Below are 18,490 nucleotides of genomic sequence, written 5' to 3' on the forward strand. Positions count from 1 at the left end.
AAATCGAAACTGATAAAAATTAAACCATTAAAAATATGTTTTATTTTGATTTAATTTTAATAATTTAAAAACTAACTAAATTAATTTAATTTTGATTTTGATCATAATCAATTCAAACTGATCCGTGAACACCCCTGCTCACGGGCAAGGAAATAAAGTAGTGAAAGATTATGTAAGTTTTTTTTTCAACAAAGTTTGTGTAAGCTCGCACTTGTAAATGTTTTGGAACGTAATAAGAGATATTGTTTTTGTATTTACTATACTTTCCTTTGTTTCATATTAATTGAACATAAGAGTAAATGAGAAATTCTTCAAACTATGTTGAATTTAAAAATTGTCAATAAATTATTTACAGTTATTTTTATTAATTGACCGCATAATGCGCAAGCAGCTTATGATTTTAATTAACAATAATTTTAATATAAAAATAGGTCAATTTTTATTTTTTTTCAAAAAAAAAAACCAATAAAAAGAGTGCAATACGAAAAGAAATTAATTAACTGTCAAGGTGATAAATTACATGTCCAATTGAATTACTTCTTTCCTAAAATCATTCATAAGCAGCAGAGACTTTAGTCACTAAATTCACCATTGATATTTGTCTCAGGAAAGACTGCCTATATTACACTTTTTACGTGCGGCCTTTCCGCAGATCCACTTTTCTCAATAGAAGGAAGAAAATAACGTCAATCTGTCATCAACCAAATATAGATGGCACCATTGAATTCAAGAATTCCCTTAAATCTTTTTTTGGGGGAGTTATACTTTAAACCAAAAAAAAAAAACCTCTATCCTAATAGAGTTTTTGTTATTCTTTTTTTTTTTTACAACTAAAAAATAAAATTTAATTTTTTCAAAAGAAAGCAAATAGGCTTTAGGAAAAACAAAAACAAATGGTTAGCAGCAACTAACTAAAACTTATTTACTTTTGCAAGCTCATACTAATGATCTCTTTTCTTCATATGCTATATTTTCTGATGAAATGTTCGTCTCTTTTCGATGAATTCGTCTATTTGTGTTATCCGATTTCACATCTCGTTGAGGAGGTTTACTGTCAGGCAAGAGCCGCGAAACAATTCCCATTGATATTAACAGCAATCCAGAGCAATGTTGTTCGGTTAGTGGCTTAGTAAAGATTAAGTATGACAACAACAATGTCACTGCCTTTCTTGCTGTTGTTACCTGTTATATGAATCGATATGTAAATGTGTCTTTCGTTGTGGAAACTAGAATTAGAGAAACGAACAAGAAAAAGACTGAGACAAGCAAAAGATTTACCATAGCAGTAGCAGCAGCACCAAAAATAGCAATGAGTGATAAAACTGAAATTTGACCGATGAATGTGGCCATTGCTTCGAATACCAAGACCCCGTAAACATATGGATGCTGCAAGTTGTTACACAGCAAAATGTGAGTTTAATTTAACTTTGTAGCAGCCAGACGAAAAGAATTTCAACGAGTTCACTCAGAGGAAGACTATTATCAATATAACAGTTTGAGGGCAATGTTGTTTCTGAAATCGATTCACAGAACTCTACACATTTCATCATTTCATTTACTAAATCTGTAGATATATAATAGAATAGACGTAAATAACTAAAGATTAGTTGAATGCAGGACACACTAGGATAATGATTGCTCATTCTGTTTCACATTACGTTGCTTTTACTGCACAAATCTGCCAAGATCAAATAAGACCGGGAAAAAAGGAAATGTGTGCTGGATCAAGGGATAGTAATGACTGATTCTAACCATTCGAGACAAATGTATTCTCTCTATTCGTTATTCTACATATCTCAGGACAAACAAATAAAAACAAGTGAACAAGGCATAATCTAAATAGAATCGGAAAGGGATTTCTTTGTTAACCTCAGAACATGATTTCCATGCAGCGAAGAGTTCTCCAGTTAGTACCATGGGCAGAAGTAGAACAGGTGCGCCAACAACTGTTGAACAGAATAGCATCTCCATCTGATAAAATTTAGCGCGACAATCAAATTATCAAAATTATTACTTGACATAAAACATGCGCTTTAATCAGTCATGTGACAAATCATAATCACGATACCTGAGAAGTATCAGGATTCAGTGTAAAAATCTCTTCCTGCAGATTACCAAGAAAAGAGTCCATCAACAGTGCACCAGTTATCATAATGACACCGATGATACTGAAATTCGGAGAAGTATTGGCATCTGCTAATATGAAAAATATCAGGCCCCCAACAAAAAGCACAGCTGAAACATATTCTTGACCAGGGTATTTTCTCCTCAAGCTAGGCATAAAGGCACCCACTACCATTACCGGTAGTACCTAAGCTCCAAAAATGAATATAGAAAATTTAGACCAATGTCCGGATGGGTTGGCTAGTACCATCACCGCTTTTACTGATATATTTTTGTAATGTGACGATTTAAGTTTTCAGTTTCCTTCATAATATACCTTAGTGGATTTGAACATGATTTGTGCCGGATAGTTTAGATAAGCCAAGGAGCCCTTTGTTAATCCATGAGAACACATGAGTACAACAGACAGCTTCACATATGTTTTCCATGGGTTCCCCATTTGCTTTGTGGTGAAACCTTGTACACGTATGAGAAATAGGTATACAAAACCTTGTATAAAGGTAAAATACCACCCATAGATGAAACCACGATTGAGAAAAAGTGTCACAAAGGAACTTTTATGTTGATAATTATAGCAATGATCAAGGTGAAGAAATTTATTACATATTTGAAGGGAGACAGTAGCCTACCTGAATCCCAGTCGATTGTATACATACTCCTGCAAATAAAAATTAATAAATTTAAAGCATTTTCTTCGCAACATGGAATTTGATTAATAACTAGAACAAAATTAAGCCTAACACTAATAGAAGAGATGAACATCATAAAAGAGGACCGAATATCAAAGGATTAAAAGGGAAGCCCGGTGCACTAAACTCCCGCTACGCACGGGGTCGGGGAAAGATCGGACCACAAGGATCTATTGTACGCAGCCTTACTATGCATTTCTACAAGAGGTTGTTTCCACAGTTTGAACCCGTGACCTTACCTATGCATCCACTATACAAAGAACAACTACACCTCAACCCAACTAGTCGGGGACTGTCCATTGTGCTCTATATAGACCCATTCCACCACAAATAACCAATAATTTGAGGTTTTGAAACACTAGAAGCTCTCTACATTTCCTAATGACATACAAATCACTAGATAGGCTGAAACTCTAGCAACACTCAGCGTAATGTAAAGCATCATAGTATTAGAATTAAGCTTTAATTTTAACTAGTCTTTGTCATCTATATACATATTTAGCTTCTGTTATGTTCTATCTTTTTGCTAAATCTGCATAAATTCTGTATTGTAACTAAGTTAAGTAATCCGTTCCCACATGGTCACATACATAAAAATTGACATCAGCAGATTGCCAATCCTCCGGCTTTATTTGTAAAGTCTCTAGTCCTTGGTAATCAAAGCCTAAAGATATATAAATTAGCTTATGCTTGACTAGGCAAGCAGACAATTCGATTAATGCAATTGTCCCTTTCTTTAGGCCACCATTCAAATTTTGTCCCTATTTTAAAAGGTGTGCAAAACTCAAGGTCAATGTAACAGTAATACAATGATGAAAAAGCACTTACAAGAAACTTACCACAAGAATATATGTATACTATAAATGCAAAACCATAGAGTATTGATTGAAACAAGGGAAAAAAAACATGAAACAGACCTCACACAAGCCATTAACAAGATAACCAAAGAAGAATCCAGAAGAGCAAATGAGGAATTGTTGCCATTTGGGTCTATCAGATAGTGAAATCCCAAACAAAAACCTTGCTTGATCATCACTCTTCATCTCCTTCCTCTTCCCTTAAACCCCTTTTAACTCTAACAAACAAAATAATCAAAAAAAATTGAAACTTTTAAGGAATTCAATAAGAAAAAAATCAACAGCCCATCAAACCCCTCGAACTCTAACAAGCTAAAAATGTTCAAAAAAATTGGAACTTTAAGGAATTCAAGAAAAAGAAAAATCAATAGCCCATCAAACTCCTAAAACTCTAACAACCTAAAAGGTTAAAAAAATAAAAATAAAAAAATTGCAACTTTAAAGAATTCAAGAGAAAAAATCAATAGCCCATCAAAACTCTAAAAAGAAAAAAAAAGTTCAAAAAATTATAACTTTAAGCAATTCAAGAACAAAAAAATCAATAGCCCATCAAACCCCTCAAACTCTAACAAGCTAAAAAGTTGTTTTTTTAAAAAAAAAATTGCAACTTTTAAGAATTCAATAAAGAAAAAAAATTAATAGCCCATCAAACCCCTCAAACTCTAACAAGCTAACAAGTTAAAAAAGATTAGAACATTGAGGAATTTAAGAAAAAAAATCAACAGCCCAATAGTTGCATGGTTTCTTTTTGACTGAACCCAGTCAGAAAAAAGGGCAAATGCTACACAAACAAAAACAAAAGAATGAAAAGGTTCAATTTCACTTAGCAACACAAGAAAAGTATCAGAATTTTTGTTTTAGACTTGTCAGTCACTCAATTTTACCTCTATATTTTCTCTCTCTCTGCCTTTAATGGATTTAATTCCTAGTAAATAACTCCCTTAAATAACAAAATAATTGGCCTTGAAAGATGGAGGAAATATGGGATGAAAGGTTATTGAAACAATGTTTACATGGGCTTTATTTGAAGCGTTACTAGATTTTCATATTAAATTACTATAATATGTTCACACTCTATATAGAAACAGTCAAAAATAGTTTTCCATTTTGTTATATAGTATCCTTAAAAGATTGTTCCTTTCTTGTATTTTCTATAATATTTTGTTATGAACTTTTCATTTCGGTTATCTTTCTTTTTCAAATTGCTTTGAATTAATTTTTTTTGAGAAGGTTTGTTAGAAACAACTTTGATAAAATCTACATACACCTACTTTTCTCAAACACCAAAGTGAAATTATACTAGTAATAATTATTGTATCTGATTTAATTTTTCTACATTTTAAATTGTACTTGTGACCCCCTTCAAATACAAGTTAATAGTACAATGGTAAAATTTTCATTAATAGATTAAAAAATATTCTTATTGAATCTTCAATTTTCGATGCCGAACCAACATAAAAGAATTAGTCAACGCGAAGATTTAGGTAAAAAAGAGAGCAGGGTACATGGTCTGAATTGCTAGGAATAGTGACAAATGTAGTATGTGAGGGTGCGACCAAACTTATTGCTATCTTCTATTTGAACTATATATAATTGTAAGATTTATGCACATATACATCACTCATTAGTCTTGGCTCGGAGGGCACATAATTACAGGGCCCTTCACTTGTAATGATCAATAGAGGTTGTAAGTTAAAAAAAAAAAAAGTAAAAAAATCCATCACTCATTAAGTGCAATACTAGTATTTTGCACCAACTTTTGATTCTTGATCCATCTCTAGCCAGGAAAGGGAATGGATCATGGATGAGTAGGGGAGAGTGTAGGTTGGAGCATTTCATAGTTCAATTCTATTGTTTCGATAGAGAGAAAAGCCTATAATTAGTTTTTCAGAAATTTTCCTTATGAACAATATAATTTCAACAAAATCTTACCATTCTACTATATGTATTCACTACGCGTGAGTTTAAAGATAGCTACTCATTCCGTTTTAATTTGTTTATCTAATTTTGACTTGATACGAAATTAAAGAAAGTAACAACGGACTTTTTACTCTTAATTTGTCTGCAGTGACTGTTAATGAATTCACTATCTAAATCATCTTCTCATAAGATTGGACGAAAAGAAAAACATTTGCTAAAACAAGTGATCAACTAGAATTTATCATAACTTGATCCAGAAATGGAGTACAACCAAAGTTCTCTTCTAAATCAACATTTCACCATTCTTCTTTCTCTAAGGAAGAGAAGAAAAAAAAGAATGAGATCAACACTAACAACTCCAATTCAAAATTCATAAGCCATTTCAACAAGGTGGTCTTAATCATTCTAGCTAGCCATATTATTCATCTGCCAACAATTGAATGACAAAAACAACCTTGAGAATTGAACATAATGTTTCCCTATTTCCCCTCTAAACTCCCTGTTAACTATGCTATGTTATTACCGACACACTCTGCTAGCTAGAGATGCTATCAACTAAGACCTCATTCATCAAAGATGCAAAGATGTCAACTTCCAATTCCAATATCACTTCTTGTTTCTCTACCTCTGTGTTCTTCCATTCGCCTCGACTTTCAATGGCTCGAATGTAAGCCATCCTGTTTTCTTGCACCTTCCAATCTAAAAGTACATCAATTGGTTTTCCATTTATCAAGTCTTGTGCTAGTTCCAACATCTTGTTCTTGAATTCATCATCACCATTGAGAATCCTCTCCTTGAAGAAATCAAAGAGGAATTTCTCTGTTTTTAATTTTAAGCTATAAGATGGCATTGAGGCTTTCAATTCTTGAACCAAATCTATTGCTTTGCTTTCAACTGTCTGTTTGTCCTCTTCTTCCTCCTCATCAACTTCAGTTTCTGATGAATTGTTGATAGGGGATTCACTCTCTGATTCTGAGGACGCGATTCGTTTATCTAAGTTTAATGGTTCCAGTTCAGTGAGACACTCGAATCGTTTGATCCTCTTCATGAGTTTCTTAGTAGTTCCTGATACAAGTATATTTAAGATCTTTTATTAGATAGGAAATCATTGTTGCATTCTCCTATAACGTTTAATGAAAAAGTGGCTGGCTCTGACCACCTTGCGGAGCAAATAAAAGATCCAAAAATCACACTGCCTATATGAACAAACAAACTTTCGATTGATTAGTGATTTACCTTCGACACGAGTTAATCTATGTTGAAAGGGTGAAGAAACCTCATCTTCATCATCAAATGGACAATCCAATGTAGACACTGGACTAAACTGTTCTTTCTCTTCATTTGGCCAAGGTTTCTGTAAAATTAACAACATGGAAAATGAAGAAATCTTGGAGGATTATTTCCAAGTAAAAAAAACAAATATTGATGAGTGCAATTAGTAATGACTTTTTTTTTTTTTTTGTATAATTAGATAAAGATTAAAAAAAAGAAAAAGAAATGATCAAAACAAAGGGGGCTACACAGATCCAGCATATCTCTTAATGTACTATGGATTATGTTCAGTTGCTCTCAAGATACTAATCAGTATGGCCCCTACCTTAGCTAGGGTGTCAATAAAGCTTAATAGATGTTGGTGTCAATAAATTACAATAGACACTTGAATTTATTTGTTATTTCCACTTCAATGGGACTGTCTGTCATCAGTGAGAAAAAAAATCCATCTTCAAATCAAAAGATTGCAAGAAACTATAGAAGCATAGACGGATATATGATGTAAGCTTTATGGGCTCAATCTTTAAAAAGTTTAGTTTGAACCTATAATGAATTTAGACCTACTATTTATTGTAACTATAATGAACTTCGACATATTTATGTTTCGCGTAGAAAGTAGTAGATTCAAATGAACCTACAGCTAAATAGTTGCACCTGCCTTGTATATATAGAAGAAAGGGAGAACTAGCCAAAAGAAAATCAATTTTTTTCTTCTAAAATATATATCCTTGAGCTGAGAGTATGCGTATATTTTATCCTCCATAATCTCATTTCGTGGGATTACACTAAATTGTTCTAAAAATTATAGTAAATATTACCTTAAATTAGATTACAATTGTGGGAATAATTTCTTGAAATGGGAGGAAATAAATAAAAAGTATAGGAAAGATATCGTCAAGTTTTATTACGAGGAAGTCAACTATTCTCTATGGATGTTTCTACCGTAAGTAATTGGACACTAACTCCTAGTCAACTTCACTAGTAGACAAAGTATGTGACTTTTGTCCACCCATATTGAAATTATAATTGAAAAAAAAAAAAAGAAATACCTTAAAGAAAAGCTTTTAAGTTTTTTTACAGTGTTTGGGTAAATATAAATAAAAAAAAATGCTTTTGAACACTCATTTTAAGATAAAATTGCTTAAAGAAAAGCTAAAAGTAAAAAGTTAAAATTTGCAACTTAAAAAAAATAGCTTAAAAAAATACGTATCCAAACTGTCTCTAATTCACCATATTTTATATAGAAACTTTTATTCTAAGGAAACATACAAGTACAACTGATTTTGAGCTACCAAGGTCCAAGCATAAAGACACTGGAAAATATTAATGTTCCCACATGCTACTAAATACTATAATGTTATATGTCCAAACAATCAAACTATCACCTTCTTCCTCTTCCCTTTTATGTTGAATGATTATGCAAGTTATTTAAAACAAATACCCTACGCACGACCGACACAAGTACAATGTGATGGATATCACATCTTCTCATAATTTTAGCTTGCCACAAATAATAAAAAGAAAAAAAAAGGAATCCATAATGTTATTATGCACAATAATTGAAGATATTTATAAACACAAAAAATCTATTTTCTTTTAAACAGTTAATATATATCTAATGAAATCACTCGAACTCGTAATAAAAGATCGTTATCTTTTGATTAATACGTATTAGATATTTCATTTGTATTATTAAGTTTTAAGATATTCACTGAATTTTTCAGAATGTTTTGATGGCATATACTAATATAGTGAAGTCTTAAAAGGGTCGCTGGATTCTATAGATTGAAACCGTTACTAAACATACCAATTAAACTATAAGCTCTTTCGTAACAGTTTCATGAAGACAGTCTCTCTATTTTTAGTCAATGGTCACTAAAAATAACCTTTTTTTATCCCATAAAAAGTAACTAAATATTCAGTGGCGGATTCAGAATTTGAAAGTCATGGGTGCTTACTTCCTTTAACGTAAAGTTGCTAGTCAAGAAATATTTCTTTCTAGAAGCTTACTAATATTTTTATAATTTAGTTAGTAAATAAAAGGGCAGCCCGATGCACTAAAACTCTCGCTATGCGCAGGGTTCGGGGAAGGGCCCGACCACAGTCATCAGGGTTTGGGTTTGAACCCTCGCTAGAGGGTATTGGAACACTTTGACATCAACTTCAGACCCAAAGCACCCATCAAACCATTTAGTTTATGGGTGATCGCGAATAGATTATATCAATTTACCAGCATTTTTTATATACATATATCAAATTTTTGTATTTTTTATATATACATATATCAAATTTTCGTCGAATTCAGTGAGTGCTCGAACACCCGGTACTTTGAATGTGGTTCCGCCCTTATAAGTATCTACATATATCCTACCTACCTTTCACACTCCACTCATGTAGTTATACTAAATAATTATTATAATATAATAAAGTTATTTTATATTATAACGAATTAATATTTTATTTTATTTTAATTTTAGAATAAGAAAATAACATTTCATACCTGGTTTAATGCAATCAACGAATTGCTATCCACAACAATGCTGGGGTCCAGGGTATTTTAGGAAATAAATTAAATAAGGTATTAATCTGCTGTCTCGACTACCACAATAATAATGCTAGTCTAACATTGCTGGCCGTATATTCTGCTGAGGACAAACACGTAGCGGGATCTATGCCGTTGGATCACCCGATTCTAACTTGGATTCCAGTATCGTGAAGCATGTGATAAGACCCCCAAAAATACCCCCGCACGTGTATTCTCCACATTTACCACCTTTTTTTGCTCCTTCCTTATCGCTGTGAAAATTTCATTTCTCTAGAAAATTCTCATTTTATAAATATACAAATATTATTTCAAACTTCTTACACCTTTAAAAAAAAATTATATTTCAAAAATTTGAATTCACCTTGCTTTAATTATACCTTGAGAATCGAACTTTATTTAACACTATTTCTAAGTTGAACAAGTAATTATACCTCTAATAATTACCAAGGTTTATCTATCATTTAAACCTTTTTACACTATTTTAATCCACATACTATGTTCAAAAATTTAAACCGATTTTACCGCTACAATGTGATTACAAACTTAAAACCTAACAAAAACTAGTAATATTAGCTCTCTATTGCTTAAGACAAAAAGTACTAGGGATACTTCTATTTTAACGCTCATCTAGTATGAGCTTCTAAAATTACATTGCGTGTTACCTAATACAAATAGTTGCATTAGACTTTACTGAAGAAGAGGCAAAATCTCAACTACTAAACTACTACTTTACCAAACGCATTATACAAGTGGATTAGTTGATGATTGATTAGAGTGATACTCTAGACGAGCACAATTTCATCAAAAGAAATGTAATTTTTATAATTAATGTATCAAAGTTTATATAAGCTTGAGTGTCACTAAAAAAGTAATGAAAAATGTTGAGGTAAAAAAAAAAGAAACTGACCTTTGTGTTAGGAGAGTTTGTAGAGCTACCGTGACTGCTTATAGTTGAATCTGATGAATCATCACCGGTAGTTGCGCCAACTTTTTTGCTGCAAATCACGTTTTCCGTTCCTAATTTCGTCGATGCTACGGCGCGGTTTACAGTTTCCGTCGAGTTAACCTCCGAATTAGCGCTTGATGTTTGCAGTGAATTATTACTTGAAGCAGTGAAATCACTATCTGACCAGCTGTTACTGTTACATTTACTCTTACTCTTGTTCGCAGTCGTTGTTGAGCTATTTGAATCTCCGGCAATTTTGCCAATAAGAACCGGAGAAAATACCGGTGATTTTAATTCCTCTTTATCTAACCTGTTGAAAGCCGTCCACCAGTAGATCTCCTTGTGATCGCTTTTCTTCCAGAAGCTTCGTTTCAGCTTTCGCGAAAGACTCCTCGGAAAAATTGTTCTCATCATCGGCTTCTTCTTCTTCGACGTCGATGAAGACCTCGCTCCGGCGAACGGGAGGTGTTTCACGGCATTGATCACCGCCACGGAAGCTTTCTGAAATGCAGAAACCTTTGCTGCCATCGCCGCCGACGGCGGCGCTAGTTTTGACCGGAGTATTGGTTTAACATTCGTCTTGTACGACGGCGGCGGAAGTGCTGGTTGAGACTTGTTCTTCAAGTCAATTTCGAGAAGAAATCGAACAGTAGTGCAGCATTGCCGGCGAGGATATGATCGGAAACCGCTTGATGAGCAGGAACTCAAATCATCCAACAAGTAATCCTTCAGCATCAATGTTTTCGGCAATGGTTTCATCAATTTTGAATCCATAATCAAAAACAGTTTGAAATTTTCAAATTCCAAAACAAAAGTGCTAAAGGAAATAATAATCGTATCTGATTATGAGAATCAGAAAGAGCATTTAATTAAAGGCTAAGTTTAGTAGAGACAGAGAAAACTCATACAAAAAAGCTGTTATTATTTTTTGCAGCTTTAACTGATTGATAACAGAGCAAAATATTGAATGAAAATTTAAGAAGGGGGGCAATTGGTGTGGTGAAATAGATAGGCAGCTTCTTCAGTTACTAATTTGAAGATCTCAAGAAAAACACTATTACATTACTGGCAAAATAATGCTAGTAATAATAAGAAGAAAGAGATGGAGATGGAAGTAGTGGTAGTAGTAAAAGTAGAAGAAGAAGCACGGATGCTTCTTGTAGCGATTTTTTGAATCTCAAGTTTGATTAAATTAATGAGTTTGAATTTAGTTTAATTAAATATAATTAGCTGGTGATTTGATTGCAAATCTCAGCTTGTTAAGACTTGGAACTGACTATTAGTTGACCTTGTTAGATTAAAATAATGTGTGAATTCTTTCTACCACGCGCCGATACTCGGTTGTCATATGCGCGTGCAGCGACTATTCTGCATGGCATTAAATGTCATCGCTGGGATTGTTTTGCAATACTGTAATGTTGAGTTTTGAGAACATGGACGTATATTATACTTTTTTTCAGTTCCTTCTTGTGGGTCACATCGTGTATGATCTTTGTAGGTGGTGTTTGAGTTTTAGGTCAATTTCTATGTATATAAATTATTCAATCAGATACTTATTATCTTCTATCATCATATATATATATATATATATATATATATATATATAAAAGGTTGATTGGTGGATACAAATCAGCTACATGTATTATTTTAAATGAAATGAAGATTTTAACGGATGAGAGGTGAATTAGATACATAAGTATAATGATAGTAATAGAATTATTATAATAGAAGTTGTGTCACGATCAATTTGCGCTCATTTGAATTATTCCATCAAATATATTTTATTACCTTCAATCAGCACATGTACAAATAACTATGCTCACCAAAATTTAAACAAATAAGGAGAAATCATTTACTAATTATTTTATCTCTACTTAGATTTGGATACTAGGTTATAACATTAAAGGGTATACTAGTTAAGAAGGCAAGTATGACTTGGTTAGCTTAAAGATCTTGATAATTACTTAATATTTTTTTTATAGTGTTCCAAATTGTAAGATGAATTCAAAAGGAGAAATGTTCTTTAGATCTTTCAAGTTTGACCCGAATGTTTTTTGTTAAATGACCCGACTTATGTTAGATTTTGAATGTCATGGACATTCCCATTGACAAAATTAGTTGGCTAGTTCAACAGCTACATGTTTGAAGGAAATCTTTTTGTTGGATTAACATCTTTTAGTTGACTTTTGTATCTAAATTAAAAGATTCAACTGATCTTCTTGAGCTTTGCCTTAAAACATTATTGACTTTAATGTCTCAATTTCTAATAAGGATATACATTTTTAATAATCGTGATATCTGGATTAGTTTTCGCATATTTGAATTTTAAAAACTCACTTAGTATACTGGAATTTGAACCTAATGAGACGTTATGGTTCTTGCCCCAATTCATTGATCACTAGATCACATTTTTTACTATAAGAATATAAGGATACAATTCGAATTTTGCTACCTATATCAACACCACAAAAAAATAAGATTAATTTTTTTCTTTCATCTTCATATATAAATTTCATAACTGTCTAGCTATATTTGTATATACTTTAACAGATAACCTTTCTGTGTATATCTAATGGTTTGAAGTTTCATGGCAACCAATAAGTTTGTGAAAGTTGTCGACATTGGAGTAAATTGATATCATCAATGATACTGGAAAGTCCCTAGTAGGAGGATGGTAGAACAGTAAAGACCTTTTAATCTACACTCTCAATATGCATATGATGATATGACATAGTCTAATCTCCAATAAATAATATAACTTTTTCTTGTGAATTTATCGAACTAAGAAACTGTTATTTCAGAAACATCCATCATAGTATATTTGAAGTTTTAATTAATTTTTTATATATTGCGTAAAAAATATCAGGTTCAGAAGAATATGATATTGGAGGGCTACACTCAATCTCTCTCTGCTTGACACTTGCATTGATGGAGTTCAAATCATCAGGTGGTGTATCTTAAGTAATGATGATGTTTGATTTCGAGTTTCTTTAGGTGATGCACACGTTTTTTTTTTCCACTTGGGTATCTGATATGAACATGCAGTAACGGAATCAAAATTTTCATATTAGGGATTTAAAATTTGAAAAAATAAATACGCAAACTAGTTGAATGGGGTTCAAAACCCTACTATATATACATAAAAATAATTTTAACCATGTATAAATAGTATAATTTTTTATTGAAGGAAATTCGAAATCCCTTGACTTCATGCTGGCTCCGCCCATGATGGGAGGTCGGCTAAATCTGAATTCGTGTCGAAAAGTTTCACATTGAGAGATAAAGTGTTTTTCAACAAAAACAACATAATAAACGTGTATATTTTGCATGTGTAATTTGATTAATTTCATTTTATTACTCTTAAAATAATAAACTCATTAATTTGATGTATCTCGTATTAACGTAACATCATGTATTTGTTATATGTATCTAATATTAATTTCATGTATCTAGTATTAATTTGATGTATCAAGTATCAATTTCATATGTTATATTCAAAAATACGTATGTCGAATACATGCTAAACAAATACATCTAATATAACCAACAATTAATCTAAAACTTTTTAGTCATGTATCTGCCAACAATTACATTCTCTCGGCCATGTAATTGTCGGCCATGGCGTTTGCCGATTACGAGACTACATATTTTGACCACCATCTCTCTTTTCTCTCTGGCAGAGACCACCATTTTCGGAGAAAACTCCACCAAACCAACGATGTATCTGAAACTATCAAGCCATTTATCTTTCATTTTTCTCAAGCATAAAAAATCTTTACATATAAATTTAACTTAGATACATGCATACTTTATCAGATAGGTGAACTCTTAATTAGATATATATGTATATTTTCGACTTAAAGTCTTCAACCTTACCGATATTAGTGGCAAAGTGCACCCATAAATCGAGATCAATAGACTCTAAGTATCTATAAAGAAAAACCCAAAGTGATTTAATTTTCTCGTAAGACCTCCAATTATGAAGCTCTCTATTAACAGAAACTACGTAAGTGAGAAGAGTTTTCCTTTTGTGAACTTTATCATCATCTACAAAGTTGAATTCGAGAACGTATTTCCAAAGAAATCTCCATCGTGATGATAATGCGCTGGTTCGAAAAACTTATTTACTGTTTGTTAACTTAGAGAGGATGTTGAGGAGAATAGGCTCCGGGAGATCACTCAGCCGGTCTCTTCCTCTGACCGCCGCCATGATTTTCTTCTGCCTTTCCATAGAGCATACAAAACCTTCGAGAAGTGTTCGTGATGAATGTGGAGGGGAAGAATTATTAGAAAGATGGTTGATTTGGAGTGGAGGAGTAAATTTTAGGAAGATAATTAAGTGGGAGGAGTCTATTTTTGGCTATTTTAAGTAACTGATGTATCTCGCCTTAATGTGTTACATAATTAATAAAAAATAAAATATAAGTAATTATTTGAAAGTATATATTAAATAGTAGATATAATGTGAATGTATGTCTAATTAGGTAGTTTTGACAAATAAAAGTGATTAAAGTGGATCATTCACCTATACCCAATTTACTTAATTGGGCGTTTGACCATATATGTATTACAGCCCAATATGTCTGAATCACCGAAAATAACGGGCCTAAATGACTCGATAGCGACATCCTATTTGGGCTACCTTTGGGTTTGACTTGAAACTTGGATCTCAACTGTGGCCCAAAACAATAAAATGTTGTATTATTAAGAGCCCAAACTCAGCACTAATTACCACACTAGTCAACTAAACATAAAGAATGACTTATTAAGCTCTTATCTTTAGCTACCCCACCCCTCCCCACCCTGTGAGCCTCAGAAAATACATTTATTTTTATTTTTTCTTGCTAAAAAAATTACTTTACGTAATAATGTTTTATGAATTTTCTTTTACAAGTTCTTTTGTAAATGAAAATTTCATTTGTCACCTCGAAAAATTGATCGCACCTTACTTGAAAATTTTGATTGATCTTTTATTTTGACTTGATATGCCACCTAATTTGACATATAACATGATATATATTGGCCTTGAACCCACATTGGAATATCTTAATACACATTGCACTAATGAAGGTGGCTTACCTTATATAGGATGACTAAATTATTTGACCTAACTAAAGTTGGAATTAAATCAATGTATTAGATTTTAATGATTACTTGTGTTCAAACTTTGATAATTATATGGACCACTACTTCTTGAATTTAGTACTTAGCCTATAGTTTATATGGATTATATATATATATATATATAACATAAAATCTAAATCTCTGCACATAATTTCAAAAGATTTCATCCCACTTGTCAATTAAACAATCACAACATTATGTGGCCTTGTTGCAGCTGCTAATAATTGCTATTATTGCCTTTTGTATTTAAGGGTTTAATTAATACAATAATTTTGTATGATAAGAAACTATAACATAGGAAACACATGTATTAGTCACTTTTGATGCCTTGTTTTAAAAAAATGATAAAATATCAAGTTCACATTAATAATCTAAAGTTTAAATGTAATAAAATTCAAAATAAAAATTCGAACCACATGTCTAATTTTGGAAAAAAGTGACCAACTCTTAAATACAAGCCAAAAAAGTGGCCACTTAGTATAAACCACAAGTGGTTTAGGTAGGACGAAACACTTCCTACTGAAAGATTCTTTAATCTTATGACTCAATTTTTTAAATTAAAATAAAATAATCTTAATTATTCATCATTGTTGACACTCAATTTTGATCCTCCACAACGTAAATAAGCTATCGAGTTTCTTTAAATTTTGAACATTTTTAAAATAATTAGCTTTTATAAAAACAAAGATATTTTCATGTTATTCTTAACTATTTTTTAAATCTTTTTATAAATTTTAGTATAATATACATATTTCTATATAACTATATCTTTGATTACTATTTATGTGATTATTCGAAAATCATTTCAAAAGATTTATATTTTACTAAATACAATGTTAGTTAGGTTAGTTTAATTATAGTTTGTATTTTTGAAATTTTTAGTTTTTTCAAAAAAAAAAACATTCTCCCACATCGAAAATTCATGAAGAATTTGGGATTTTTAGAGCCTATATAAAAGCTCATATTTTAATTAAGAAGAGGAAGAATGGAGGTTTTTTAGCCACCCTAAAGTTAGAAATTTTCTTAACTTGGCTAGAATTTTGGACTCCTGTCCCAAGCCAAAAAGTTGTAAAAATTTATAGCTTTCAATCTATATTTTTCTTCGAGAAAAATAGGAGATGGAAGTCGAAATTTAGGATAAGAAGTTCTTATAACGTCCCCCACGAACGTTCGAGTCTAAATTTTTTTTTTTTGTGGACTAGAGTTCTGTCAAGTTCTTGGGTGGTGAAGTCGTCTTCCGCTCTTCGTCTTCAGTCTCGCTGCCCGAAAAGAGGGAAAAATCTTTTATCAGCTTTATTTTATTTAATTATTTCATATTTTATATTTATTTGATTCGTAGTTTTTTTAGCATGTATTAAGAATAGTTAGATTAATGATAGAATTTTTTTATAGTTAGCATGTGTTATGATTAATTAGCTAGCATATGTTAGGATTATTTCATGAAAACACTTAGTTTGTTCATTAGTTTTCAAGTAGTTTTCTTTGACAATATAGATTTTCGTGTTTTCAATTTCTTCTTTTAATATGATTTAGATTATAAAAATATGATTAAGTTATTATTTAGTTAGAACTTTCATGACCTAATTGATTTAATTATTTCTTTAAAATTTGAGTTAGTATAGAGTATATATTAATTCCGTGTCCTTTAGTTACTTGAATATAATTCTTCTTTCCTTTTCTTTGTCTGTATATAATTAATGTTGTTAGTCACCTCTAGAATGTCCATCAATTTGATACCTTAACATATCATGATATATTCCTTGGTTTAGTTTAAAATGAGTAGATGCTTATATAATTTTATTTTGGTGCATGTGATATCAATTTGATTCTATCTTTGGACTCCATCTTGCATATCGTTGAGTTTTGAGTTTCTCATCATCCTGCTCAAATTGCTGAAAAGTTGATACATGGAAAGAAAGCTAATACTTATGGTTTGAATATTGATATTGGGCTGTATACACAGAATAGAACTGGAAAACAATGCCGTATACACTGATATAAAGTATCTATACAGTCTGATATGCAAGAAAATAATGTTGTATACACTGATATACAGTATATATATAGTCTGATATATGGTGATATACAACAGATACAGGAAACAAACAGGTGCTTACAGTGTGTATACAGTTCGATATACAGAAATAATATTGTATACTCTGTACACAGTGTATATATAGTCCAATATATAGTGTATATACAACTGCGATATACAGTAAAATTATGTTTAAGGCCCAAAACGCAGATGACCCAACAGCTTAGTCCAGACATACAAAAACTAAGTGTCAGGCCATATTTTCATGTGTAATTTATTTTTTATTTATATTGATTCGGGTTGTAATAATTTATTTACTTATGTTGTTTATGTTTGCTTAGATATTAATTTTAATTTATTTTTACTTAATTAGATTTCTCCAAAAATAAACCAATTAATGTTAATTTACTTTTTAAATAATTTTCTACCTTTACTTAGTTATTTGTTAAACTTTTACTTTTTTATTATATACATGTATATTATTTTCAATGCTTAAGTTTGATAATTTTTTTCCAAAAAATAATTCTGAAGTCTTCGTTTCCTTTTAAATTAATATTTTCAAAAGTTAATCAAATAATTTTTCAATTCATCGGATAACCGCGCGTTAGCGGCTACTTTGAATGCTTAACACCTTTTCAAAGTGAAAATAAGAACCTCATACCTTTTTATCTTAATTTTTAAGACTTAAATCTGTTAGGGTATTTTAAATTAAGTTTTCTTAATTTGTTTAAAAAATTAAGTGGCGATTCTTCTTTTCTAAAATTGATTTTTTCTCTATAAAATTAAAATTAATTTTAAACCGTATTTTTTCGAAATAACAAATCACATTTTTTGACAATCGTTTTTAAGTTCAAACCCAAAAATTTACACTACTTTTTTTTCTTCTTCTTCATTTTGACAAAAAAAAAGGATAAAAGTTTTTCATAGTAACAATCAAGGGAACACTCATGATCAATTAAAAGATAAAGAAACCCAATT

The 18,490-nt window shown here is 31.2% G+C and overlaps 2 protein-coding genes across 2 annotated transcripts; both read right to left on the reverse strand.

The window, feature by feature from the left end:
- Window positions 1-936: 936 nt before the first annotated feature.
- On the reverse strand, window positions 937-4,144 carry LOC129890784 (UDP-galactose/UDP-glucose transporter 2-like). The gene is made up of 7 exons (XM_055966266.1): window positions 3,731-4,144; window positions 2,754-2,782; window positions 2,441-2,642; window positions 2,069-2,311; window positions 1,870-1,971; window positions 1,279-1,386; window positions 937-1,182 (listed from the first exon to the last, which is right to left on the reverse strand). The coding sequence occupies exons 1-7, from the start codon at window positions 3,854-3,856 to the stop codon at window positions 937-939; spliced, it is 1,056 nt and encodes a 351-aa protein (XP_055822241.1). The 5' UTR covers window positions 3,857-4,144.
- A 1,856-nt stretch (window positions 4,145-6,000) lies between these two features.
- On the reverse strand, window positions 6,001-11,454 carry LOC129889976 (uncharacterized). The gene is made up of 3 exons (XM_055965465.1): window positions 10,315-11,454; window positions 6,827-6,944; window positions 6,001-6,655 (listed from the first exon to the last, which is right to left on the reverse strand). Exons 1-3 carry the CDS (start codon window positions 11,125-11,127, stop codon window positions 6,126-6,128), a joined length of 1,461 nt encoding a protein of 486 aa, XP_055821440.1. The 5' UTR covers window positions 11,128-11,454; the 3' UTR covers window positions 6,001-6,125.
- Window positions 11,455-18,490: the final 7,036 nt, after the last annotated feature.

Source organism: Solanum dulcamara, chromosome 5, assembly GCF_947179165.1.
Source record: "Solanum dulcamara chromosome 5, daSolDulc1.2, whole genome shotgun sequence".
NCBI lineage: Eukaryota > Viridiplantae > Streptophyta > Magnoliopsida > Solanales > Solanaceae > Solanum > Solanum dulcamara.